Below are 26,963 nucleotides of genomic sequence, written 5' to 3'. Positions count from 1 at the left end.
TTAAATTGTATAATTTTAAATTGTTCAATTAATATAAAAAAGGGTACTTGAATTTTTATTTTTTATTTCTATTCAAGAGTACCTGTAACGAAAAAAATTCTAATGAGTTGCTGATTCTCCAATTTCTACGGCTTGGACTGGATGGAAAACAATGGATGAATTAATTGCTATAGGTTAGGACATAGTTGAACTTTCATTGGAGCATCAAAAAAATTGTATCAAGTAATCTTCATTCGTACAATCTCATCCAAATGAAATTTGTTCACTCTTTCAAAAGCACACTATTATAGTGTGACTTATAATAAGTCACAGAATTCGTTTTTAACAGGATCTGTTTTAGTTCTTATTGAAATATTGTAATGTTGAATGGAACAATTTCACATTTTGTTTCAAATGTTCAGTTGTGTCTTCAGAAAGTAGCATGAGGTAGTCCAAAAAATGTTACTTAGCTTAGAGACATCAATCTCAAGATTGAGATAATCGTATTATATCCCTTCAAGCATTCTTTAAAAATAGGTAATTTAAAATATATTTAAACTTTTAATAGCTTACACATTTCTGTTTGGAAAATATACAGATGAAATAGTGAATATTGATATAACTATGATACCGTACTGAAGTCTATCATGTGTGAAATTGAGAGTTTGAGCTACTTCTTTCATTTTGAACAATTTTTCACTCGTCCTATTCGGTTTTATTATTGTTCGATTAAACAAGAAGTTTCTTTTATTCGTCTTGAACTCTCATATTGAGATACGAAGAGTAATTTGAAAAATACTTACGACTGAGATGAGATTGTGTGTTAGATCGACAGTAATCAGCTTCCTAGATTTGGCAAGAGCTCCACTGAGAGCAGTTATGCTGTTGTGACTTCCAAAAATGCGGTCTAGAGATTGAAGATTTCTAAAGTCGGTTGGAAACCTCTCAATTTTATTGCCTTTGAAATGCAGCGCATTAAGATGAGAATTCGGCGAAGCTGCAGGTAATTGACCTTCCAGAGTAGATATGCTGTTGTTGTTGAAAAATAGCCAATCCAAATCATACAATTCTCTAGAAAAACAAAATGTAAAATTGTTTCATTCAATAGGATCATGAAAATCTTTTTAAAACGTTTAAACAGTATGATTTCAAGGATAGTATATAGATCTATTCACTAGCCTTGCAATGACCTACAGTTCAGAGAGCTTGTTATATCAATAATTATTAATGATAAGATCAACTGAATAATAAAATAATATTTGCAAGTACACAAGCAAACGTATACAGCAGCATACAAATATATCTGTCTGCTGCAGACAGATTTATTCTCCGTTTGCCTGCATACGTCCGGCTGTTTTACGTGTGTCTCCTGTACACGCTTCCAATGTAGCCAATGTTATGAATAATGCATTCAACCCTACATTGGTCGATATAAAAAAGACGACTGTGAAAACTCATCAAAGAGTTGATCGATAGTGAGCGCTGAACTCATCTCTTCTTTTCACCATTATTTCCATTTCCTTCGTGTGTCTTCATCATGAAATTCATTGTTAAGGAAATACTATTTAATGCATCAAGCATTAGTGGTAGGCCTATTTTACTTTCAAACAAATTACATTCATATATTTTGAGAATAGAAAGAATATATATCTCTTATAATTCATATAAGAGACATAAGTAGTGAAATTCAATGTAGAATACACAATTTCTAAAATTTCGGTAGGAAATTTGAAAAACCAATCTAGCATAATTATGTTGAGAGCAAGTAACAACAAAATAAAAAAATAAAAAACAGGGATGAATTTTAGAACATTAACGATCGATAGGCCAGCAGGTCACCACACTGCAGCTGTTGTAGGAGTGTGCTATCTGATGTCATTGACGCAAATTTCTAGTTGGAAACAAATTTTCACGTGATAAATTTCCTTTCAGAACACTCTAACACACAGTTATGTGAAATTTCAGGGCAATAGTACTAAGATTTCTATAAATCTGAAACGAAATATTTACTAGAGGTAGTGCTCACCCTTCGCCTAATTGCGGGATAAACAGTCATTTAATCTGCAATACTCTGTCACATCGAATTCATTCTACTGAGGAAATAACATTTGAAAATATAATTAAATATCATACTACGTTCAATTAACTTGAGTTTGATCAAGTTAATGAACATTGATTTTTCATTTTTCATTACAGAGTGAAAACATCAATTTAGTTGTGAGAACAACTATATTATGACAATATTGGATTTACGAAAAATTAGTAATTGAATATAATTAATGTAATCCAATTTAGGATACATGTTTCCATTCAATACTCACTTCAAAGCTTCATTCAAATCAGTGATCTCATTATTGCCGATGTGTAAATGTCTCAACTTTTTCGGAAAAGCCCAAGGATCTATTTGAGATATTCTGTTTCCAGAGAGCATCAACGTTCTCAATTCTGTTAGATCCTGCAATTGAAAATATTCTGTGACTCATTTTTATACAATTTTAAATAATAAAAACAAATGTTTATAGAGAGTTATTCATATGAACCTGATGATACGATAATACTTCACAATTCAACAAAAACTTGCATTTCAAGTTACGCATGCAGTTGAATTGCACAGGAATTACAATAAGCGCAGTTGAAGGGAGAAGCATAGATTTTTGAGAAAAATCTTAAATAATCAATTACCTTTTCTCGATACATGACCTACTTATTTATTCTAGTCGAATGACCTGTATCGATTGTAACTGAATCATAATGTGAATAACTTGTTCATTTTGCCAATTAAACCATTATTTCCGAAATAATATTTCTTCTTTGTTGTAGGATGACAATAATAATTTTTGTTTAATTTCAACAATACTATTGAATTCATCAAACTAACTTTCATTAAAGATTGGAGGAATCTTTGTATTGAGGGTTTGAGATGCGGGTATTTGTTAATGAATATCAAATGACATTACCTGGAAATCAGTGTTGGTGACGTTTTCGATCTGACAGTACCCTATGTCCAAAGTTTTGATGTGAGGCATGTGCTTGAGTACGTCGCTCGGAATCTCTTGCAGCGTGTTGTCAGACAGTGAGAGCGATTCTACATTGCTTAGGCCCACAAAAACAGAGCCTGGTAGATCACTGTCAAATAAAAAAATACTATTCAGGCAATTTTCGAAATACTGGAGGAGAATAGAATACACTCCAAGAATATGAAATAAATAATAAGAATTACAAAGCCGACATACAAATGACGTTTGCAAATAAAGAGCTCTTATATTATTATATATTTTCATTGTTTATTGGATTATCATGGGGTGTCCGATCTCACTGGGCGTCTGCAAATCTCGTAGAAATTAATCTGAAATTATCACTTTTTCAAAGAATGATGCCAGCAAAAGTTCGAGTCAAGTGCTTATGATATCACATTAATGGATTGTTTATCAAATTTTACCAGAAATAATAATCTGCGTCCCCCCCCCCCTATTCATACATGTGGACACCCCTGTCGTACATGTCTTGCAAAAAATCATGAACTGAAGAACAAAACAATCAATCATTGTCAATGAAATCATTGTCAATTCCAAATATTTTCTACACTATATTCAAAACAGGCTATAAACGGAGGACATTTTTGGTATAAAAAAGAGCATGCGTTTCCGTATAAGAACGAAGCGCGATATTATATATTATCTATGATGTAACAGGTAATTAAGAGCCTGATCTTTGTAAGAAGATGATGATGACATAAAATAGCATAATATTTGGACGATTTCTGACAAAATTGGGAAGTAGAAGGAGTTTTGGGGTGTAGCCTGCTTTTTTCGACTCTTGTAGTGTTTGCTCTAACCTATAAATGAATAAATTTGCCAATTTCTGTTCCTCAGGAGCTGAAATGAATAAGCTTGAAAATCGAATTAATCATGATCTCAGAATTGTATTCTGGTAGAAACCATACAAATATTTTACAAAATGTAATAATATTTCATTGAACATTGCATGTAAATTATTGTTAGTTGTAGGCTTTTGATAAGAATAGTATTATTACCAACTGAGAATATCGAACATAGATGAGTATACGGTATAGAAAGCCAGGATAAGCAGCCGATAATGTTTGTTCACTGACTCATTTGGTCCTTGAGTGAGGTCTCCGAGGGCAGATCCATTGCTACTCAATTATTGTCTAATAGAAGAATGCGGAGACTGTAATTGCAAGCAATCACGTAACCCGACAGTGCTACTACCAATACTAACTAACCGTAAATATTCCACTATTATAGACTTATGTGGGAACAATATTCCATTCTATCAATATCTTGAATCTGTCTAAGATGAGAATCATAACTATTCAACATCGGAAACAGTTTCATACAAAGGTGGAATTGAAATTAGTTTCCCCCAAGTCCTATCAGTTTGCTATCGTCCTATCAAATTTATAGGAATTCGTAAACATATTCTCATTTTTTTGTTAGATTTATCTAAAATTCCTAGCAAAAGATATGAGTAATAAAGATTTCGTTTTTCATAAATTATTTAATACATGCCTTTCCAGTTTCATTTCAGAAATTAATACATGCCTTTCCAATTCCATTTCAGAAATGAAAACGATTTAAGACTCAACAAATTACAATATGGGCTGTATTAAAAATAATCAATGTTTTTTTTATATTTTCTTCATCAATGAAATTCATTCACGCAAGTATGATTTGCAAATAAATTCGCAAGTAATTTTCTCTGATTCCACACCTCCCCCGTTTCGTAATTGTTTTAGTGTGAATGTACAAAGAGAGCGGTCAGTCGCTCCAAGTTCACGTTCTTGAAAACTGAAGTCCTAATTGGAAATTGAAGTCCTAATTGAATTTTTGATTCTTAACAAAATGAGATTTGTGGATTTGATCTAAATTTGGACACATGTTTCATTCACAAACAGTAATATCGAATTGTCAGAATAATCTATATTTGTTCAAAAGCTTCAGACTATATAAAAAAGATATTCTACACACCCTAAGCTGATAGATAATACGATCAGTACAGACAGCAAGTTGTCAATAAATTTTTAATAATTGAACGACTTATTCATTTTATTATAAACTAGCAGGTAACCCGTGCTCCGGAAAGGTATATTTTAAGACTTGACAAACTGAAAACTTGACGTAATGAAATTTTGAAGAATTGAAAATATGCCTATTATCATCCTCGGTTAATTTAGAATATCCATATGCAAAATTTCAGTCCAGTGTAGTTCAGACATAATTTTCCTATCCCGTACGTGTATAAGCCAGTTCTTTACTTTATCATAGTATAGATTCATTATTGACCAAAGCGAAGCTGAGGTCTTAGTTTCGACTCGATCGGCTTTTGTCTGTTTGTTTGTTTGTTTGTACCGCAGTTACAGTCGCAGTTATTGTCCAATTTGGATGAAATTTGGTATGCAAGTTCTTTGAAACAAGGCGCAGAAACGTATGAGTAACGATTTTTGATAAAACCTCTGGTTTTTTGTAATATTTAAAAAAACTGCAAACTAACCTCAATCCAGAAAGGATGTATCTTTGAAGATACAGCAATTCATTCCCATACTTTTTCGCATTTATTGTTACGAGCACATGGTGGTCGAGTCGGTTAGACTGTGGTCTGTCACACTGTGGGACCCAGGTTCAATTCTCGTTCCTACCAGATTTTTTTTGCAGATAATACTAATATTGTTTTATTTCATTCTAATAATATATCATTATAAAATAAATAATTATGATTAGATAGAGTAATTAAATTGAATCATCTTATTATTATTATTGAATTGATTTATCAATTAATTGGATGAATTATTTTAAAAAAATCTTAATTGTATTAGAGTCCAATACTGCAGTTGTAGAGAAAAATTTGTATGTAAAGGTATAAAGGTAAATTTTTCCTTTTTGTGTAGTTGAGAAGTTGATATTGTGGTAATTATTCACATTAAATTAAAAAGACCAAGAAATTGTCAAAAAACACAGATTTATTGATACTTAGTAATACCGGTTTCGGTAATTACACCATTGTCAATCTCTGATAAACTCTGATAATGACTGAAACCGGTATTTCTGAGTATCAATAAATCTGTGGTTTTTTGACAATTTCTTAGTCTTTTTCATTTGAAAGGTATGTATTTGATATAAAGGTACTCCTTGATAAGTCCGGTGTCCCTGGAAACAGGGTCTCCAGCACTTTCAATGGAGAAAATAATAGATGACAATCACGGCTAAATCTTCACAATATACTGTACTTACTGTACTGGCCCTTCTCATTAGATTGAAAGTTCTATTCATGAGCGAGGTCTACTGTTCGCAGAACTACTAGTTAATATTCATATGAAATATAATTATTAATTGGATTATCTATATTCAATATTAATACAATAGCCCAAAAACGTTATTCACTAAATGCAATATTCTCCATTATTTAATATTCAATTTGGTATCATATCCTTCCATTGATTGATTCTATTTTTGAATTTCATAGACGTTTGAAAATTTCAAAGCTGTTAGAAGGTTTGGAAGGGTTATTCTCATATTCTGCTTTCTACTTCTCTGTTACTTGTATTGTAAGTAGTTTTCCAATAAAAATAAAAAAAATTTTAACCGAAAATATTCTTTGATATCAAGTTCTCATTTCAAATTAACAATATTTACTCATAACATAATTATTATTTCATCAATTTTTACTTTCCTTGCCCTATTACCATAGGTAAGGAAAGTATTGCTTTCCAAAAAAATTTAAGGTACCCTAATTTCATGTTTTCTATACGTTTGAAGGTCCCCTGAGTCCGAAAAAGTGTTTTTTGGGTATTGGTCTGTATGTGTGTGTGTGTGTGTGTGTGTGTGTGTGTGTGTGTGTGTGTGTGTGTGTGTGTGTGTGTGTGTGTGTGTGTGTGTGTGTGTGTGTGTGTGGTGTGTGTGTGTGTGTGTGGTGTGTGTGTGTGGTGTGTGTGTGTGTGTGTGTGTGGTGTGTGTGTGTGGTGTGTGTGTGTGTGTGTGTGTGGTGTGTGTGTGTGTGTGTGTGTGTGTGTGTGTGTGTGTGTGTGTATGAGTGTATGTGCGTCTGTGTACACGATATCTCATCTCCCAGTTAACGGAATGACTTGAAATTTGGAAAGTAAGGTCCTTACACTATAAGGATCCGACATGAACAATTTCGATCAAATGCATTCCAAGATGGCGGCTGAAATGGCGAAAATGTTGTCAAAAACAGGGTTTTTCGCGATTTTCTCGAAAACGGCTCCAACGATTTTGATCAAATTTATACCTGAAAAAGTCATTGATAAGCTCTATCAACTGCAACAAGTCCTAGATCTGTAAAAATTTCAGGAACTCCGCCCCATCTATGGAAAGTTTGATTTTAGATTCTCAATTATCAGCCTTCATATACAATTTAAACAAGAAATTTCAAGTGGAAAAGATTGAGCATGAAAATCTCTGCAATTAATGTCCAGTAACATTTCCACCTAAAATTAAAAATAAGCTTGAAATTCGAGAAAATGTGATTATCAAATTGCAACCTGTTTGCAACTGTTGGTTCTATTATATCATTCACTACGAAGAGAGCAGATATCGTGTGTCTCCAGCGTTATTGACCTATTACCAGCTGTCTCATATCTTTGAATAGTAGACTTGAGATGCGCGAGAACACTAGCATCAGGTAATCAATTTTCATAACGGCAAGGAAAGTTGTGTGAGTGCGCTACACCAGATTTTGATCATTACTTAGCATAATATTGAGAAAAAAATGACAATAATATTATATAAAAAATGATGGTCAAGATTCCTGAGACTAGCCCAGGATGTGCCTCAACCGGTATGTGTGTCTCCATCCTTGTCAAGGGGAATGCTAAACGTCTCTCCTTTCATACTACACAGAAGTTGATGCCTGAGATCTCAGTATATATGCTTGACGAGTCTCAGATCCAGGTCGGACCTTGCATGAGTTTGGCTTTTTGAAACAGCTTATTCTTCTATTCAGATGGAATTTATAGCTCAAAACCCAAATTCAACATTAAGACTATCTATTTAATCAAGAGATTTCATAGAGTTAAAGTACGGTAGTTTTGAAGCAATATTTTTGAGATATAAGGTGAAATAAGAGGAGAATTGTTTTTCGGTAAGAATCAGGCAGAATGGTGAAGAACAAAACTCATTTAGTTGCAATGTCTGCCGATAGATGGAGCGGGCATACCAACTCCAAACCTTAGACCAGTTATAGATTACACACGGCCCATTGTATATCATACTGAAAGTCGATGAAGCCAACATCTAACTGCCAAATTCGCCCACCTTGACGTCACAAAAGTTTGTTGTGTAGGTGTTTGTGGTGTTTAACTTCCATTGTTGTTATTCAATGCATTGTTGTTAGCTTGGTAGTGACGTCCAGGTGGGCGGATTTGGCAGTTAGATGTTGGCTTCAGAGGTTAGGCTTCCCAGCGTGTCTATTCTATAAATGGTCTAAGCTCCAAATCAAGGTCTATAAATACTGGTCATGACACTCGTGTTCCTTATGGAACGACCATTTTATGGGGTCTTTATGGTGGTACATTTGAAAATCCAATCCAATTCAATTTGCTCTAACAAAAGTATGCATTTTAAATACAATATTCTAGTTCAGCTAATATGTGAATTCAGGTTTTCAATTTCCTAAAATTTCATGAAATTTAAATAATAAATGCCTCAATTATTCATTTATTTTTCTTGTAACCTATAGATTATAAGGCATTGATTATGGTTATGATTGATTATATAAGAATTATGATTCATAAGACAGAAATATACGAGGCCAACAGCAAAAAAATTAAAGTTCACAATCAATTAAATCTAAAAATAAACAATTCAGTTTCTAGTATTTTGCTAAATACTATAATTCTGTAGGAAGAATTATTTTTACAATTCTAATTACTAATAGCACATCATAGTTATGTTCAATCTACAATGATAACAGCTAAAAATTAATTTGAAAATTGGTGAACTATAACCCCACAAAATGACGATTTTGCATTGCATCACGGGATTGTGTCATGACCTGTATTTATAGACCCTGCTCCAAACCTAGGTCTTTATAAACCAGGTCAAGACACCCGTGTTCCTTATAAAGCGGCCATTTTGTGCCTATTTCATGCCAGTACATTTGAAAATCCAATCTCTAATTCAATTTGCTCTAAACAAAATCATGCATTGTGCATTTTAAAACAATATTCTAGTTCAGATAATATGTGAATCCAGGTTTTCAATTTTTTAATAATGAAATTTCAATAATGAATGCTTCCATTATTCATGTATTTATTATTAAAAATTGATCTTATTCTTGTAACCTTTGGATTATGATTCATAAGGCATTGGGACAAGACAGAAATATGGGAGGCCAATTTCAAAAAGAGTTTAAAATTCCCAATCAATTAAATCTAAAAGTCAACAATTCAGTTTCTAGTATTTTGCTACATACTATAATTCTGTAAGAAGAATTTATTCTTACAATTCCAATTACTAATAACACATCATGTTATTTTCAATCTAAAATGATAACCGATAAAAATAATTTTGAAAATTGATGAACTAGAGCCCCACAAAATGGCGATTTTGCAATGCATCACGGGCTTGTGCCATGACCTGTATTTATAGACCTTGCTCTAAACCAATAATTCCATCCAGATAATTCTTCCTACAGAACTATAGTATGCAACAAAATACTAGAAACTGAATTGTTGATTTTTAGATTTAATTGATCGGGAGCTTTAAACTATTTTTGAAGTTGGCCTCCCATATTCCTGTATTGTCCCAATGCTTATGAATCATAATCCATAGGTTACAATAATAAGAACAATTTTTAATAATAAATAAATTATTATTGTACCATTTTTTATTGAAATTTCATCATCAAAAAAATGAAAACCTGAATTTACATATTATCTGAACCAGAATATTGTTTTAAAATGCATAATGCATGATTCTGTTACAAGCAATATTGAATTAGATTGGATTTTCGAATGTACCGCCATAGAAATCCCACAAAATGGCCGCTCCATAAGGAACAGGAGTGTCTTGACCTGGTTTTTATAGACCTTGCTACAACCAAGGTCACTGAAGCTAATCACGCTCTTTTGTAGTCCTAAATCACGCTCTTTATGTTCTAAAGTGATGCATTTTCGTAATCAATTTTCGAAAATCTTGTAATCAGCACATTCTTGTTACATCAATCGTTGAAAAGTTATGAGACTTGAAAGAGCGAATAAGTGGAGGAAAAACTTTTTTTCGAAAATGCATCACTTTAGAACATAAATATCTCGAAAAGTATCGTATTTATCGAAAACCTCTACCAAGCAAAACTTGAAGAAAATTTATTAAGCTTCATTTTTATGAAGTTTATTATGTCAATAAAACACATTGTTTCCAAGATATAATCATGTAAGTAATAAGTGGAAAATACAACTTTCAAACCACCCTCATCCCTTCAGCACATGAGTAGGGGTTGGGATTTTTGATATGCTCACCTCCAAACTAGTCTCAACGAAGCTGTGAAGTCGTAAATTGTGTTCCAAACATTCCCTCCAAATTTCATTGTCAACTGATCTATTTTTGCTGAACAGAAAATTTCACTCTCAACACTAAAACTGCTGCAACAGTCGTTGGGAAATGCGTGGAATAGTGAAAATATACATCAAATTGAAGATAATTTGATGCTCTATCAGCTTATAATCAGCACGGATTTTTTTCATCAATCGTTCGAAAATTATAAGGCCGAAAAGATGAAAAAAATGGAGGCAGAAGTATTTTTTCAAAAAATGTCTCACTTTCAAGAGCGGATATCTCAGAAACTATGATAGATATGGAGAAAATATAAGGGACAAAGCTTGTTGGTAATTTAGTAAGCTTTAATTTTGCACAGAGTAAAAATGTTCATAAGATGCATAGTTTCCGAGATATATGCGAAAAATGAAAAATGGTTCTTTCAAACCACCCCCACCCCTTTAGCACAGGGGGTAGGGGTGAGGACTTTTGATATATTAATCCTCTTACTATCCTTAAAGGAGCTGTGAAGTTGAAAATTTTGTTCCTAACTTTTCCTCTACACCTTTATTTGAGCATTCGTTGCCTGGACTAATTTAGTGATATTTCGAATCTTATCAACTGCTCGTGGTATTGCAACTCAAAAAACATATATCAACAGTAGTTATTGAAACATGTTATGGGTAGGGTACTCAGGACTGAAGAGAATCAATCAGAGAACACGTCTTTAATCAGCACTTAATCACGGTTAAATATTTCATATTCAATTGAGCCACAAAAAATATTTTGAAATTAGATTATTAGAAGTTCGATCCAATAAATTGGAAGAGGAAAAACAATAAAATTTAAATTTAACTTCCTGCATACTTATCTAGATCAGTGGTTGCCAATAATTGGTCCGCGAAAGCTCTAGTAGTCTGCGGGCATGAGGGAAGGAAAATTGATGTTTTAAGCTTTATAAGTGTTTTTATAATTATATTTATTGGTCTATATAAATGTATAATCAATTTCCCTTCGAAAATGTTATACCAAACTCATCGTAAGTTCAAAATTAATATGTTTCCAATTTATTGGTCAAAGGAGTGATAAGTTCCAAATTTCCAATGCAATAAGATGAGATTATAATGTTTGTTTGGTATCTTAATGGAAGATTTGTACCACGTGATCGAGCTAGCCAATCAAAAGCGTGACAGTCAAGGGCTATAGTTTTGGTCAGTTTTTGAATTTTCTGCATTTTCCGACATATCCAACTGAACCTCCTAATCATGTGGGTCATAAAACCATACTTATACGAAAATAAAAGAAATACGAAAGTGAATGAATGATGACCGATTCATCTTTATTTGTACATGTAGCCTACCTATTCTTATGTGATTTATTGTTCAAAAATGTGTTGGAGTTACGTATAATATTAATTTCATTAGATTTACGTTGCACTCATCTGTTCCAATTTCCATAAGACTATTTTCGTGCGGTTGACTATAGCGGTCTGCCTTGATAGTAGGCTACAGTTCTAGTTTGGCTGTCCTGATAGTGAAAATTGATCTTTTCCAGTGAAGAGAGCATGAATTGGGGAGTATTTACAAGAAGAACTGTCAGCCGGGCGAAGTTTATAAGTTCCCTGTTCTTGAAAACTGAATGCATGGAAACTTAAGTTTATAATTATTATTGAAAATTATAGTCAACCGCGTTTTTCATCTTTCAGAGAAATCAGGGCTGACGTCCCTCAAAGGAGTGTGCTGGACCCACACTTGTATTGTACCTTCTGTACACATCTGATATACCTCAATCCGAAAATGTAACAGTAGCAACATTTGCTATTTACACAGCAGTTTTATCAGTTGTTGGAACTGTTGAAGATTCTACAGAGAAATTGCAGATGATAGTCAACGGAATCAATGTTTGCACAAAGCACTGGCTTATAAAATTGAATGAAGCAAAGTTAATTCAAGTTAACTTTACAAACAAAAGAGTTGAATACATCCCTTTGACATTGGGAATAATGTACCCTATTCCAATGTGGGCATGACGCTGGATGCCAAGCTTAGATGCAAGGACCGTGTGAAGAAGAAAAGAGAGCAACTTGGCATCAAATTCAAGAAAATGAACTGGCTACTTGGAGTTGTCCATTTATAGAAAATTTCTTCTCTCCAAGCAGATTTTCAAGCCGGTGTGGACCTACGGAATTCAACACTGGGGCTGCACCCAGAGGTTTTTCCTTCACAAACAATATTCTTATCAACTTAGGTCAAAATAGAATAGCTTATTTAACTATGAAAATCATGAAAAAATAGTCAACTGCACTAAAATATTTCAATATTCTGATGGAACTTGAAACAGATGAGTCCTCCTTATCAACCCCACCCCTTCCCACGAACCCATAGATGTTGCCAATTAGTCAGGTGTATTATAAAAATGTTAATTAGTTCTCATTCATAATCAGCTGTTGACAACGTTGATCAAATCTTATTTGGCAACGTTGTACTCATCTGTTCCAATTTCCATCGAACTATTTCGTGCGGTTAACTATAGTGCTCTTCTTTAATAGGACAGTAGAACTCGAAATCCGGTTAATCGAGACAGTTCCATATTTCTTATTATTTCTTATTATTATTTCTTTTATTATGTAATTTTCATATTCTTCTTCAGTAACTTCAGTTTATACTATTTTCCAATCCATTGTACCATTTTTTTAGCAGAAATAAAATGCTTTATTGTATAGATTTCTTGAATTAATTCTTCCCATTGATAAGCTATTATTAGCATTATGATTATTTAACCAAAAAATTGGTTATCAGAAATGGTTCTCCTCCCTTTATTTCGGTTAACCGAGAATCTACTGTGAGCCTATCTTGTTTTTCTTTAATATTCATTATCAATTGAGAAATCCAAGTGGAACGCTAGTATTTGACCGCCTTCATTTGTCCATAGAGAGAACGTGCTCCGTAGAACTCGGAAAGCCTGACCGCTCTTTGTGTGCACACACCTATTGGGCTCTTCAAGAGTCACAATCTTCGAGGAGGTCCATAACTTATGTAAAAATGATCGGATCTTCTCAAACTATAGCTCATTCTCAGCTCGTTAACGCCTCAATAGATGTAGCCACCCAAGATCATGTATCATAAAAAGCCAAATTTGGTCAAAATGTGGAGATTTCATCTAGGAAGTAGCAAACTCTGGAGCAGCAAACGGGTAATCCTGATGAAACGTGATAATATACCTTTGTGAAATTTCAGTGTGAGGACCAAGACGGTCCCAGAATTATCTGGGATTTTCCGTAAAATATAGCCTGCACACAGCTTATACTAACTTCCACTAGCTGTCGTGGGAACGCAGAATCTGAAATGTCCGAAACTCAAATGTACATGGCATTTTCAATTCCGTGTTCCCGTGACAGCTATTGTCTTCTTATCGGAGTTACTATTTTCCCGAGTGCAGCGTACTTAATTGAAATTTTTTTTAACAAGTATTAGAAAGTGTACCAAGGCTATACTCTCTGCAAGTATACCAAGAAACCTATACAAGAAAGAAAGCCATACTTAATCTGAAACTGTGGATAACGAAATAATAATTATTCATAGATATTATCCTTGAAGTAGCCTAAACATGTTGAAAGATTATCAGATATCAAATATAACTTCGTATCTTCAGTCGGAAGATCAAAAGGATCAAAAACAAAGAACACCCAAAATTTTGCTTTACCGTAATTTTTTATTGTTTTCAAAATTGTTTTAATTTTATTCTTATTATAACCTATTAATTTGGAATATAAGTGCCCTTAATTCTATTAACTAGCAAAATGCAAAAATAATATTTTCTGTACAACAGCGGAAATTTCAGAAAAAGCACTTGTTTGTACAATACCGGAAGTGACAACAAAGCAGCTTGAATCTCATGCTCTCGTAATATTCAAGGAGTTTATATTTATTATAAATATCATTGTTCTATTTAATAGGTAACAATATATTTAATGATATTGGATGTTTACATCAAGGATTTTACTCGTACAAACAAGATATAACATCTTTCGTCGTGGACGAAATTCTGTTACATTGAATTATCAATAACAATTTAGTTTATTAACCTGATTAATTCTTGTCCGATACTGAATTAATTATACTTTCAAAGTCATTCTCCCATGATATTTTTTACAATACAAAAATATACAATCATCGAATATTTATTTCACACACAGTGTTCATTTTATTGATAATAAATGGATTGAAGGCTGTGCTTGAGAACATGGAAATATCATAATAAGGTTCATCTTCTATTTATCCTACATTAGCATAATATTATGATATTACTATTTTCAAATTATCATTCATATATATAATAATTTTATAATCACTATTTCCCATGCCGCTCATGGACTCTGTATTCACTGAGATTGAATCTTCATAAAAAAGCTCAGTATTCAAATCAATTACAGATTTTTACTACAGACTGAACTTCTGTAATAATTCTAAATAACTGAGCTCAATCTACCTCTACATAATTATCTTTCTCACTAAAATGCCGAATATGAAACATTCTTTTTAAAATAAGAGTATGAAGCAGAAATTAATAAGATAAAAAATGTGAGATATATTAAAATTGTGAATGCACGGCCCTTGCCGGCCCTCCAACCCTAAATGCTGGTGTCCCCCACCCTTCAACTAAGACAGCTCATTATCCAAGGAGAACTAGGCTACATCAAGGATGAATTTTTCTTCCATTATTCGGTAATTTTTTACATTTCTAAATAGCATGTACTCTTTAATTGCGAATTATCTCCTTGGAGAATCTGTATCTCAATCTCTTTAATCATTCAGAACCGGTTTCAAGCTTTCCACTTGACAATTCGATTTCAACAGCTTCTTCATTCTCTGATAAGAGGTGCATAATCTATGTCTAATCCATTATAATCCCGTATTCATTTCATAAATGAAACCGCAGAATACTTTTGAAAGATAATTAAACATTGTTTTTGATTCAGCTCGTCAGTTTTGACGGATTGATCGGCTTCATTGCTCTCGTCGCTCATCCTACTGATGTACCGCTATCTGATGAATGAACATTACTTTGATCATCAACAAGTTTCCTTAATTGATTGCATTAATTATTGCAGGCCAGCCGCAGGCTGACCAGTGCAACAAAGAGAAAAATATGTTTGACAGCCGAGGAGTCATTGACAATATGGAGGAGAGAAATGACCTTGACATGCGAGTAATATGACTGCTAAAGCCTACACCTCCGCTCGCTCGCTCGCTCACTCATCTAAATAATCTACATTCGAGACGTCATCTTCTCTGATCACCTTGTCTCTGATTATAATTATTAATATCATTCACTGAGTTGATGTCAATTTGTTTAATGGCAGTCTCCGATAAAATTTGAAATTCGATTGTATTCCAATGTTATAAACAGTCATTAGATTTTAATCCCAGGAAGGGTTAGGCCTACTAAATATTATTATTTAGTGAACTATGAGAGTTCACCAAATTTTTCAGTAGCGGGTTCTATTTGCTTGAGGTTAACAAATACACTATGTATAACTTGGTATTTTTTAACTGTTTTATCCGGAATTTAGTGTATTTTTTGCATTTTTAGGAACTTGATTTGCATGAATTTGAGAACTCTATTCGATTTGAACTACATACATTCTTTTAGAACTAGAGATTAGAAGTATTGCATGAGCTTGAGAAAATATTACCGTAACCCAATAAATAGGAGAGCCATCCTGATTCATCCACAGTGAAAGCCGCATTCAGTTATTCTTCAGTTGTCTGGAATTTAACACACTGAATACCGCACCGTATTATATCATTATCTAAATAAAGCATTATCTAATATAGTTTATTCTATATAACGGTGCATTTTGACACACATCAAATTCATTTGTTGAAATGAATTATTAGGTCTCATGGAAAGAAACCAGAGACTTTTATCATCAGTTATATTATCAGTCGAAAAATAGAGATAAGATAATAACGACTCTAAAGGCTATGATTATTTGCAACAATACAAAAAGGGAAGTCATTTTTTAATCATTTAATAAAAATAATAATAAAGTATTGAGGTTAGGTTCTTTGGTAAAGAGCTTGTCGGCAACATCAACAGCGGTCAAGCTGTACATCTGAAATTCAGTCAGATACTTTCCAGCAAAGTAATTGCAAGTATACAGTACTCAATAGAGCGAGGACAAAGGCGTTTTGTAAATTCTAGCATGCTAGATAAGGGACATAAACGTTTAAAAACATATAAAAATATTCATTGTGTATATAAGAGCAGATAAATTTATCAATATTTAATTTATTATATATGCTCATTCAATATTTTTTAATATCAGTAATATATAAAAGAACTACCAGAAGCTCAAAGTTCCTAAGATAATTTATTTTAACTAAATTCCACTGACGGCCGAATTCAAACCCTGAGAGTTAAACATATTTAATTTTTTTCATATTATTGGAATGTGGAATTATGAATTTTATTTGACAAGCGAAATCGAGTCGACAGATTGAGCCATATGAAAAAATACAGTATACAGTACAGTATACAGTATACAGTATAATAATATTGGCTGATAGGAAAAATACGAGAATAATTATTTAATTGATGCTAGTAAGCATAGTAAGTTTTTTAAGTGAGCTATCTGTGATATTTTCTTCTTGCATACTTCCTCATATTGTTGTTATATTTATCATGTCATATTTTATTATTGCTTGTTGGATTATATTTGTGTAAATTATATATTTTATTTGTTGAATGGTGTACCTTTCATTTATAATCCTGTCTTCATGCATGACCAATCTTGTACTAGCATATTTTATCGTTATTGACAAATTAATAAAATTATCAACGAACTATATCCTTCATCGAATGTGTTGGATAAATCAGCGATATACAGCATTGATCGTAAAATCTTCAGAAATATTTCGTTCTCAAGATTTGTTTAAATGGTTCAACATAATTACTAAGAAAGAATTGACACAGGGTCATAGAATTAAGTCGCAGCAGTACTATAAATCAATAGAAAATACAGGGTGTTTCAGAAGTAGTGTCGAGAATTTTAGGGTATTGTACCTGGATGCTAGGAGACTACAAATGTCATATTTGAAGTGTCCAAAACTCAGCGGTTATCCTTATAGCTGCCATTTTGTTTTTTTCACTTAAAACTTTTTATCTCAAGAACGAAATGTTGTATTGATCTGAAATTTGGCATGAATATTTATGCTATAAAGACTCAACTATAAAAAATATAAAAAAATTTTTTCGTTGAAATTTTTCAAAATGGCGGCCATTTTAAATTTTTGATGGCGAATATCTCGAAAACCGTCTATTTTACAGAAAATTTACAAGAGACAAAAAAGTTAGCAAATTTATTCACGATTCCAATGATACCTAATTTATTAAGATTGGTCGAAGAATAACAGAGAAATTATTTTTTTTCGTACTGCATGCATGACCACTTTTCACCATTTAAAGATCAATATTAATTTTTTAATTCCAGATGTATTTAAGATGAAGCTTTGAAACTCGGTATGGCTCCATATGAGAAAACAGATGATTTTACAATGGTTTTCAGATGATAATGTTTGTCTTGTAAAAGTATTGTTGTTTCATTAAAAGTAAAGTACCAGATGTAGTGCTTCCTATTTCTTAGTCTCGCGTTTCCTAGGTCTTATTTCTATCTTAAATTTCCAGTTTCAATATTTTCTTACGTTGCTTCTACACAAATATTTAATTATTGTAATGGAATTTAGATCGCTGGAGTACACCGATATTCACTTCATGTATGGAGCAGCTCTTGGCAATGCGACCGAAGCAAGAAGAATGTATGCAGCTGCATTTCCAAACCGCCGTCTCCCTTCCGACAAGGTGTTCACAAGAACTCACAATCGGCTGAGAGAAGTTGGTTCATTTGAACGGAACAGGGTAATTGCTGGTAGGCCTCGAGCAGTTCGAAATGTTGCTTTTGAAGAGGAAGTATTGCAGAAATTCGATTTCAATCCTAGAACGAGTACGAGAGCAGTTGCAAAGCAAATCAATTCAAGTGCTTCTTCTGTGTGGCGTGTACTAAACAAGGAAAGACTTCACCCCTTCCGCTTTTAAAAAGTTCACTCATTGGTTGAACGCGACTATGAGCCAAGAGTAAACTGTGCCCGTTGGTTTCTTCAGCAAGACATTATCCAACCAAATTTTCTAGAAAATGTGTTATTTACCGATGAGTCCAGCTTTACAAGAGAAGGAATCTTCAACTCTCGCAACAGTCACGTCTGGGCCTTAGAACATCCTCATGAGGTCAAAGTGTGTGGTTATCAGCATAGATTTTCGCTGAATGTTTGGACGGGTATCTTAGGTAATCGCGTGATTGGACCATACATTCTTCCTAATCGTCTGAATTCTCCCACGTACATTACTTTTTTAAGAGACATACTACCAGAACTTTTGGAAGATGTGCCTCTTGCAAACAGATATAATATTTGGTTTCAACATGATGGTGCCCCTGCTCATTTCGGAAAGGTTGTTACGGACTTTCTGAACATGACCTATCGTCAGTGGTGGATTGGGCGGGGTGGACCAGTACCGTGGCCCGCACGTTCACCTGACCTCAACCCTTTAGATTTTTTTTTCTGGGGCCATATGAAAGACCTTGTTTACAGCACGCCAGTAGAAAACGAAGAAGACCTTGTGGCAAGAGTGGTTGCTGCAGCAGGTGCCATTCAAGATGATGAAAATGCTTTTATAGCAGTTCGATGGTCCATGATTGAAAGGTGCAGACTGTGTAATCAAGTTGAAGGACGGCATTTTGAGCAATTGCTGCATTAGTATCAGTGAACCGATTTGAGTGAAATTAATATTTTTCAATGTAAAATAAAATTTGGAGGAAATTTGTTCTTGTATATTTCTGTAATAAGAACGGTTTTCATGAAATTATAAAAAAAATTAATATTGATCTTTAAATGGTGAAAAGTGGTCATGCATGCAGTACGAAAAAAATTAATTTCTCTGTTATTCTTTGACCAATCTTAATAAATTAGGTATCATTGGAATCGTGAATAAATTTGCTAACTTTTTTGTCTCTTGTAAATTTTCTGTAAAATAGACGGTTTTCGAGATATTCGCCATCAAAAATTTAAAATGGCCGCCATTTTGAAAAATTTCAACGAAAAAATTTTTTTTTATTTTTTATAGTTGAGTCTTTATAGCATAAATATTCATGCCAAATTTCAGATTGATACAACATTTCGTTCTTGAGATAAAAATTTTTAAGTGAAAAAAACAAAATGGCAGCTATAAGGATAACCGCTGAGTTTTGGACACTTCAAATATGACATTTGTAGTCTCCTAGCATCCAGGTACAATACCCTAAAATTCTCGACACTACTTCTGAAACACCCTGTATAATGAATTCTAATCAAATTCAAATACCGCCTTTGATCACACTCGGTATTATCTCACACTGTTGACCCCTTTGTCAGATGGTAGCGAGTTGGAATGGTGTCGATACCATATTGTCCTGTGTAATATTTAGAACCCTTATCTTTATCTATATCTTCAGCATCTATAATTATTGTGGAGTCAATCAGAGCAGCGGTAAGGATTGCAGATTGATAAAGCGGCAGCAGTTTGCAGCAATTGATAGCAGAATTTTATATAAGCCACTACCTCCGTAAACAAACCGTAGTGCATTCGTGTGACGTCAGCACAGGTAGGGCTCCTACACCAAAAAAATTCGTTGATTTCAGCTGATCTATATCAGCTAGTGTTTTTATTGGTGTAGGAGTCCTACCTGTGCTGACGTCACACAAATGCACTACGGCTTTGTTTACGGAGGTAGTGTATAAGCTCCCTGAAGAGCTGGTACGAACCCTATGGTATTTTTATTTCAGCAGGCGCAAAAATATAGAAAATATTCAAATCTCATTTGCTCTACCGACTACTGCCAGCTGGGCACATGTAACCCCAAAAGGACATCTACATAAAGCCATTTATGGCTTAATGTATGGACATTAAGTCCATAAGGACATTTACATCTAGTATAAAGCTGTTCTAAACACTAATCACTACAATCTAATCACTCTTAATCAAAAATGTATCATATTAATCATATTTATCATATTAATCAGACATAGTTCTAAATGTTATATTTGTATTCAAAAGAAAAGTGTCATTCTCAATGATCCTATTCAACTTATTATGCTTTCTCTGCTATTCCAAACCACATCAAGGGCCATATGTCACATCAACAGCTACTAAGATTGTTCTGATTGGTTCATCTGAGCATGATAATGTCCTATAACGTTGGAAAGTTTTTATTCAGAACCATAATTAATTTATGTAACGTTCATAAATACCTCCCCTCTTCACATAAGTATGAATAATGAGACGAGACAACTGATATCCCGGATTGGCACTCAAAAATGAAAAAAGAGCACATTCGTCTGAATATTTCTCGTCTTGAAACATTCAAAAACTCAGTTTTTCGGTCAACTGTATTCCTCTCAAAATATCAAACGAAAATACTGCATTTGATTAATATCAGAGTATCGTGAACCATTTTTCCGAACGGTGTGTTTTATACATGTGAAGTTTAGAGCACGGTACAGTAGAACTATTGTAGAATTAATTTGTTAATAAGACTGTCTATAAAATTGACTCAGGATTCATATGAGAGTGCTATTATTGTGTGTAGTTGTATAATATACTGCTTTCAACGTATATCGTGAAATTATCTATTCATTTTATCAGAAGAAAGCACAGACCAAGGATAACTTAGTATACCTTGTACTATGTCTCTCCAATAAAATCTAGATAACATAATCTAATCCATTTTCATTCATAGACAACATAAACATTTAAAGTGAAATACGTATGTAAACCTGCTGTCTTCCTTTTTACACACTAAACAGCGACAATATTGGTTATAAACCAGAAGTGATATTACTAAATAAGGAGCTAAAATATCTAAAATGTCACATTAGATAGGCCAAATAGCAAAAAATTTGAGTTTGAGCGATTTAATTGTGCATTTTTGGGGCGGGAGAATTGTGTTGAGAAAGTTTTGTGATTTTATTAAGATAAATACCGTGACGTTCTAAATCTTCACTCGTAGTACTGTTGTGATGCATTTTGAGACTAATACTATTTATGTTTCTTCAACTAAAAGTTAGTCTTAAACATTCTACTCGTGGGTACTTTTTCGCTGCTCCTGAACTCTCTGAACCTTCTGGATAGCCTGTGATAATATTATGAGCACTCAGATTATATGAACTCCACACTGAAGAACAGACTGTAGTCAAAAAATACTCTTATAAACATTATGTTATTGAACCTTATACGAAAAATGTTTATCAAGGTGTCTGTAACACGGTGTTTTGATGAGAATCCAATAGTTTTCAATGGTGATTTTCTAGTTCAAGGAAAAGCTTATTTATTTTTGGTGAGATGAGAAGCACATCATTAGACTGCATGCTTTGTTAATTAGTATTATCACTATCAAAATCATAATAATAATGCTTACTCATCATTTTAGAACATTGAGAGGGTCAGCTATTTCAATATTATTCAATAAATAATGGATTTCATAATAGAATAACAGTTTTTCATTGTTTTTGGTTCAATATTATTTGTATTATTATTTCAATCACGTGTTAATAGATTATTTTTAATGTATCAATAGTATTAGTAGAATTCAAGATGTGAATAATCTGCGAATTCAAATCATAGGCTATGGCATTAGATTTGAGACTGGATTCTGGGAATTTTGAGTAGCATATTATTCGAAACGTGTTCTTGAAAATAAAGCGATGAATGACAGAACTTTGATCAAGAATGAATATTTATCAAGACAGAAGATACTGGTTAGTTGACTCTTTGTATACAATCGCAGTCCACATAGAACTCATCTTCAGGACAATTGATTGGATTCATAACGCAATATGGGCCTACGTGTAATAGGCTATAATTTGGCATTTCTCGAAATCGGAATGGGTACTCGAAGAAACAATAAATTTTGGATTGGAAACAATAATTGTAAATTACCAATTTTTTTAGAAAACACAGACAATAACGAAATGCAAAATCAACATTAGACCTCAACTGCTTGGTCAGCTAATCAAAAAACAATATTACTACGCTATTGAAGTTTGATGAGTAGACTACAATGATTTATTCTCATGAAATTGATTAGATGTTGCTAAATAGTGGTTTTTGAAACTATACTATAACTATAGCACAATACTATAAGAACAACTGTACTATATTATAAGAGACTTGAATAATTACTGCTTGACTTTCACAATCTAACGTTTTATTTATCAATTTGAACCTGTCAACTTCTCTAAATTAATATTGGTTCTTGAAATAGAATACGGTGAAAGGTGGACAAAAATAATCATATCCAACCAATACAGAAAAAAAGGTACAAAATTTCCATCAAAGTAAGTGTGAGAAGTGAGCTCCTTTCAGGAATGATAGCGATATACGGTATGTGTAATAATATTAATGAAAATATACTATGAAATAGTGAACAATTTGCCTAAAACTGTACGTCCATTCGTCTCCCATTATCATCCGCCTTATTACCCACGCACAACCCTGCAGCTCATGTGGGCATCATCTTCAGCAAAAAATAAATAAAAATAGTATATATAATCTCCAGTTTGGCGAAAATTGATTTTTTTTTTAATTAAACCTTATATTCAAGGAATATTTACAAATTTGGTTTGGCGAAAACAAGAATTTGCACCCCCAAGTGAACCAGCATTTTATTTGTGAATTTATTAAGACTGGCCGTCAGGCTCGCTTCGCTCGCCATATCCGTCTAGCCAGGGGGCTCCGCCCTCTGGACCCCCGACTGGATCGTCCAAAGATGAGATCAGCGGGCTCGCTTCGCTCGCCTGAATTTTTCATTTGGGCATGCTTCATCCCATCAGAAAGTCAAAGTACTGAGAAAACGCAGAACAGCTGAGAAAAACGCTGATTTTAGGCGTATCTTTGGGGAATATTAAAGTCACCTCATCACAATCTGTGGTCTCTGCTGCTACAATTGACTCTCCATGCGTACCATTGACTCTGTGGTCGTGACCGTTGGATTTAAAACTGTACCACGCACTGCTTGCTCGGTTGAGGAAGGGAACCCAGTTCCCGAAAATTTCCGTTTCTAAGTGTTTTCAATCTATTTATGTCTTGTGTCTCCTGTTTCAATTTATATATATATAATATAAGAGTGACCACTCGATCCAATTCCTTTGAATATAATTATTCATGAGTTGAAAAATCTTTGCCCGGTGAATCGGAACCCACCTTAATATGTAGGTTCATTTATCTCTCATTATCATCTTCCTCATTATTCACGCATAAGTCTAGAGCTCATGTCGGCATCACAAAAAATCTATGAGAGCAACTATTCAAATACCCAAATCCTTTTGTAAATTTGTAGAGTATTTTTTTCAACTTCTTTTAATAATGTTTTGTTTGACACAGCATTTTATTATGTGGTAGGCTAATTGGTTTTATAGTTAAGTTGAAGGAATTATATATTTCGTCTTTGCATTTGAAAATTCATAAACACTATAATATGTGAAAATGTCAAAAAAAGTTTTTTATATGCATGCTTTACCTTCTAGAAATAGGCTACGTATTAAAAGTAGCATATGTATTGTAGCTATTATGATTTACAGATGAATGTAATATACTGTATATAAAAGCGAAATGGCACTCACTCACTCACTGACTGACTGACTCACTCACTCGCAGAACAAAAAATCTACCGGACCAAAAACGTTCAAATATGGTAGGTATGTTCAGTTGGCCCTTTAGAGGCGCACTAAGAACGGATTTGGAAAAATTTCCAAAGATACGTCCAAAATCTGCGTCTTTCCAGCGTTTTTTAGCATTTTCTCAGCTTTATCGAGAACAAATGAACAGAAAATGTTCAAATTTAGTACAGACCCTCAGCTAGGGTGTAATAATGTTGTGTTAGAAGGTATTTGAAATAAAGCCAAAGATATGCCCAAAATTAGCGGTTTTCTGCGTTTTCTCAGTTCTTTCATCAAGTAATAGACAGAAAATGTTCAAATTTGGTACAGAGGTTGAGCTAGTGTCTAAAAATTTTGTGATGAGGTGACTTTAATATTTCATCAAAGATAGGCCTAAAATCAGCGTTTTTCTCAGCTTTTCTGCGTTTTTCAGTACTTTGACTTGCTGATGGAATGAAGCATGCTCAAATGAAAAATGCAGGCGAGCGAAGCGAGTCCGCTGATCTCATCTTTGGACGATCCAGTCGGGGGTCCAGGGAGCAGAGCCCCCTGGCTAGACGGATATGGCGAGCCTGATGGCTAGTAGTTTATATAGTTACTGTAGTCAGACATGATGATGCGTCATTCGTGACTTCCGTACGTGTATAAGCCGAGTCTTCCCTTTATTATATTATATAGATGATCTTATAATAAATATATTATGAAGAAATCTCTTGTATATCATGATAAATCACAAATAAGAAAAAATATAAGGCACTGTTATAAGAACACTTCACTCCACTTTATTGTTTTTATTCACTGTTATTAGTATGTAACATTTATAATAAGGAGAAAATTGGTTTCTAAGCTAGGTTTAAAGTAAAACACAATAAGTGGATTCGATTAGTCATATATTTGTTATTTACTGATAATTGGTCATCATTTCTTGTAGCCAGTAAATTATGTCAACAGATCGGAATTGATAACGTCAGATCATCATTGTAGATATGATGATATATAATAAATAAGACAGAGAATTATATGAGTCACTTCTCAACTTGTCGACATACTCTATTTCTACTCATACGATATCATACTCGAATGATATGAGTCACTTCTCAACTTGTCGACATACTCTATTTCTACTCATACGATATCATACTCGAATGATATGAGTCACTTCTCAACTTGTCGACATACTCTATTTCTACTCATACGATATTATACTCGAATGATATGAGTCACTTCTCAACTTGTCGAAGTAGGTACTCTATTTCTATTTCACACGCTGGAATTTGCATGAGTAACCAATATACTGAAAAGTATGTGTTAAGAAATCCAGTTTTTAAACGTTGTAGACCAACCCTTCAAACTTTAAAAACGTTGATGAAATTATGATAAATTCTTGTTCAGGGTACTTCTATTATATAATTTTTTTTTTTTTTCACTCACCATTTTCCAGATATGTGGATGGTACTCTGGAGTAGCGTTGGTCCGTGGGATCGGAAAAGTTGAAGTAACGTGGTTTTCAACTTGCCAGTATCTTCTATAATCTATCTTATTCGACTCTTTTCACTGATATGCTTCAATTATTAACTCTGTATTGTTTTACTAAAAAATATTTTTCATATTTCAGTATGAAAACTACAAAAACTAAATGATTTTAAACTAAATGAATATAGTTATACTTGATTTTAGTAAAATGGGTCATAGTAAAATGGTCATAGTAAAATAGTTTTACACTTCTATAAGTTCATGAATTGTCTTTTACAATTTCAGTCCATGATATTCTATGAAACAGTTTTTATTTTCATTGGAACACAGAGTTACTCAACATCTGCTGCATTTGGAGTGCGGTCGTGACTGAATTCCTTTCAAGCTGCAGTTCTCACACCTTTCCCTGGACCCACCATATACTGGGAAATGTACACCGACATTTCCCAGGCGAAAATCATCAGGAACGGATGATATGAGTCACTTCTCAACTTGTCGAAGTAGGTACTCTATTTCTATTTCACACGCTGGAATTCGCATGAGTAACCAATATACGGTACTGAAAAGTATGTGTTAAGAAATCCAGTTTTAAAACTTTTTTTATAATATTTTAAATGAAGAATTGATCCCTTTTCAAGTGAAGAGGAATGGATAGAGGTCAGTGGAATTCAGGGAGTTCTATGAATGATTCATATACTTTTCTATTAGTATATTTGCTATGTCTTCAAACTCATCCTCTTTCATTCTCTTTTTCTCTCACACTCTCTCATTCTTTCTCTCCTCTTTCTCTAACTCTCTCTCACTCTCTCTCTCTCTCACACACTTTCACTCTAGGGTTTTCGCCCTCTCAGGCTTTTTAATAAAGGCAGCTAATCAATCAATCACTCTTGTATTAGCTGTAACTTAGAAGTATTAAAGGGTAAAGTGTAAGAGAGGAGCGGCTGCGCCCTAACTTTGCCCTCCTGGGATTTAAATAAAGGCAGCTATGCAATTTAATTCAATTTAATTCTCTCTTTTATTGGCACCTCATTAGTCTCTTCCAAGTTTTCATAAACAAATTTTCTATTTTTTTACAGTTTAACATTTTTATTTTTAAGAAAAATATTTTCATAATTAATTGTGAGCTGTAATTGGAAACACTGGCGCTACATTCTTGAGTGAAATATTCGAAAAATATTATAAAATCCTGCTGAGAATTTCAATTCTGGGAAACAATTAAAATAATATGTTAACAAAAGGTGTGAAATTTCCAGAA

At 33.4% G+C, this 26,963-nt stretch overlaps 1 protein-coding gene and 1 non-coding gene across 2 annotated transcripts in view; both read right to left on the bottom strand.

Moving 5' to 3' along the window:
- LOC111045886 (insulin-like growth factor-binding protein complex acid labile subunit) overlaps nucleotides 1-26,963 on the bottom strand; it is a 51,301-nt gene that overhangs the window by 9,243 nt on the left and 15,095 nt on the right. Inside the window, 3 exon segments of the mRNA XM_022331366.2 lie at nucleotides 783-1,050; nucleotides 2,301-2,434; nucleotides 2,937-3,105. Of these exon segments, the coding sequence (XP_022187058.2) occupies nucleotides 783-1,050; nucleotides 2,301-2,434; nucleotides 2,937-3,105 (571 nt within the window).
- LOC120352138 lies at nucleotides 7,741-7,851 on the bottom strand. Its single transcript, XR_005571736.1, has one exon. It is a non-coding gene; the product is annotated as a U6atac minor spliceosomal RNA (small nuclear RNA).

This window comes from Nilaparvata lugens, chromosome 6, assembly GCF_014356525.2.
Source record: "Nilaparvata lugens isolate BPH chromosome 6, ASM1435652v1, whole genome shotgun sequence".
Taxonomy (NCBI): Eukaryota; Metazoa; Arthropoda; class Insecta; order Hemiptera; family Delphacidae; genus Nilaparvata; species Nilaparvata lugens.
The sequence above is the reverse complement of the archived record's forward strand: the minus strand, read 5'-3'. Positions and strand labels throughout refer to the sequence as shown.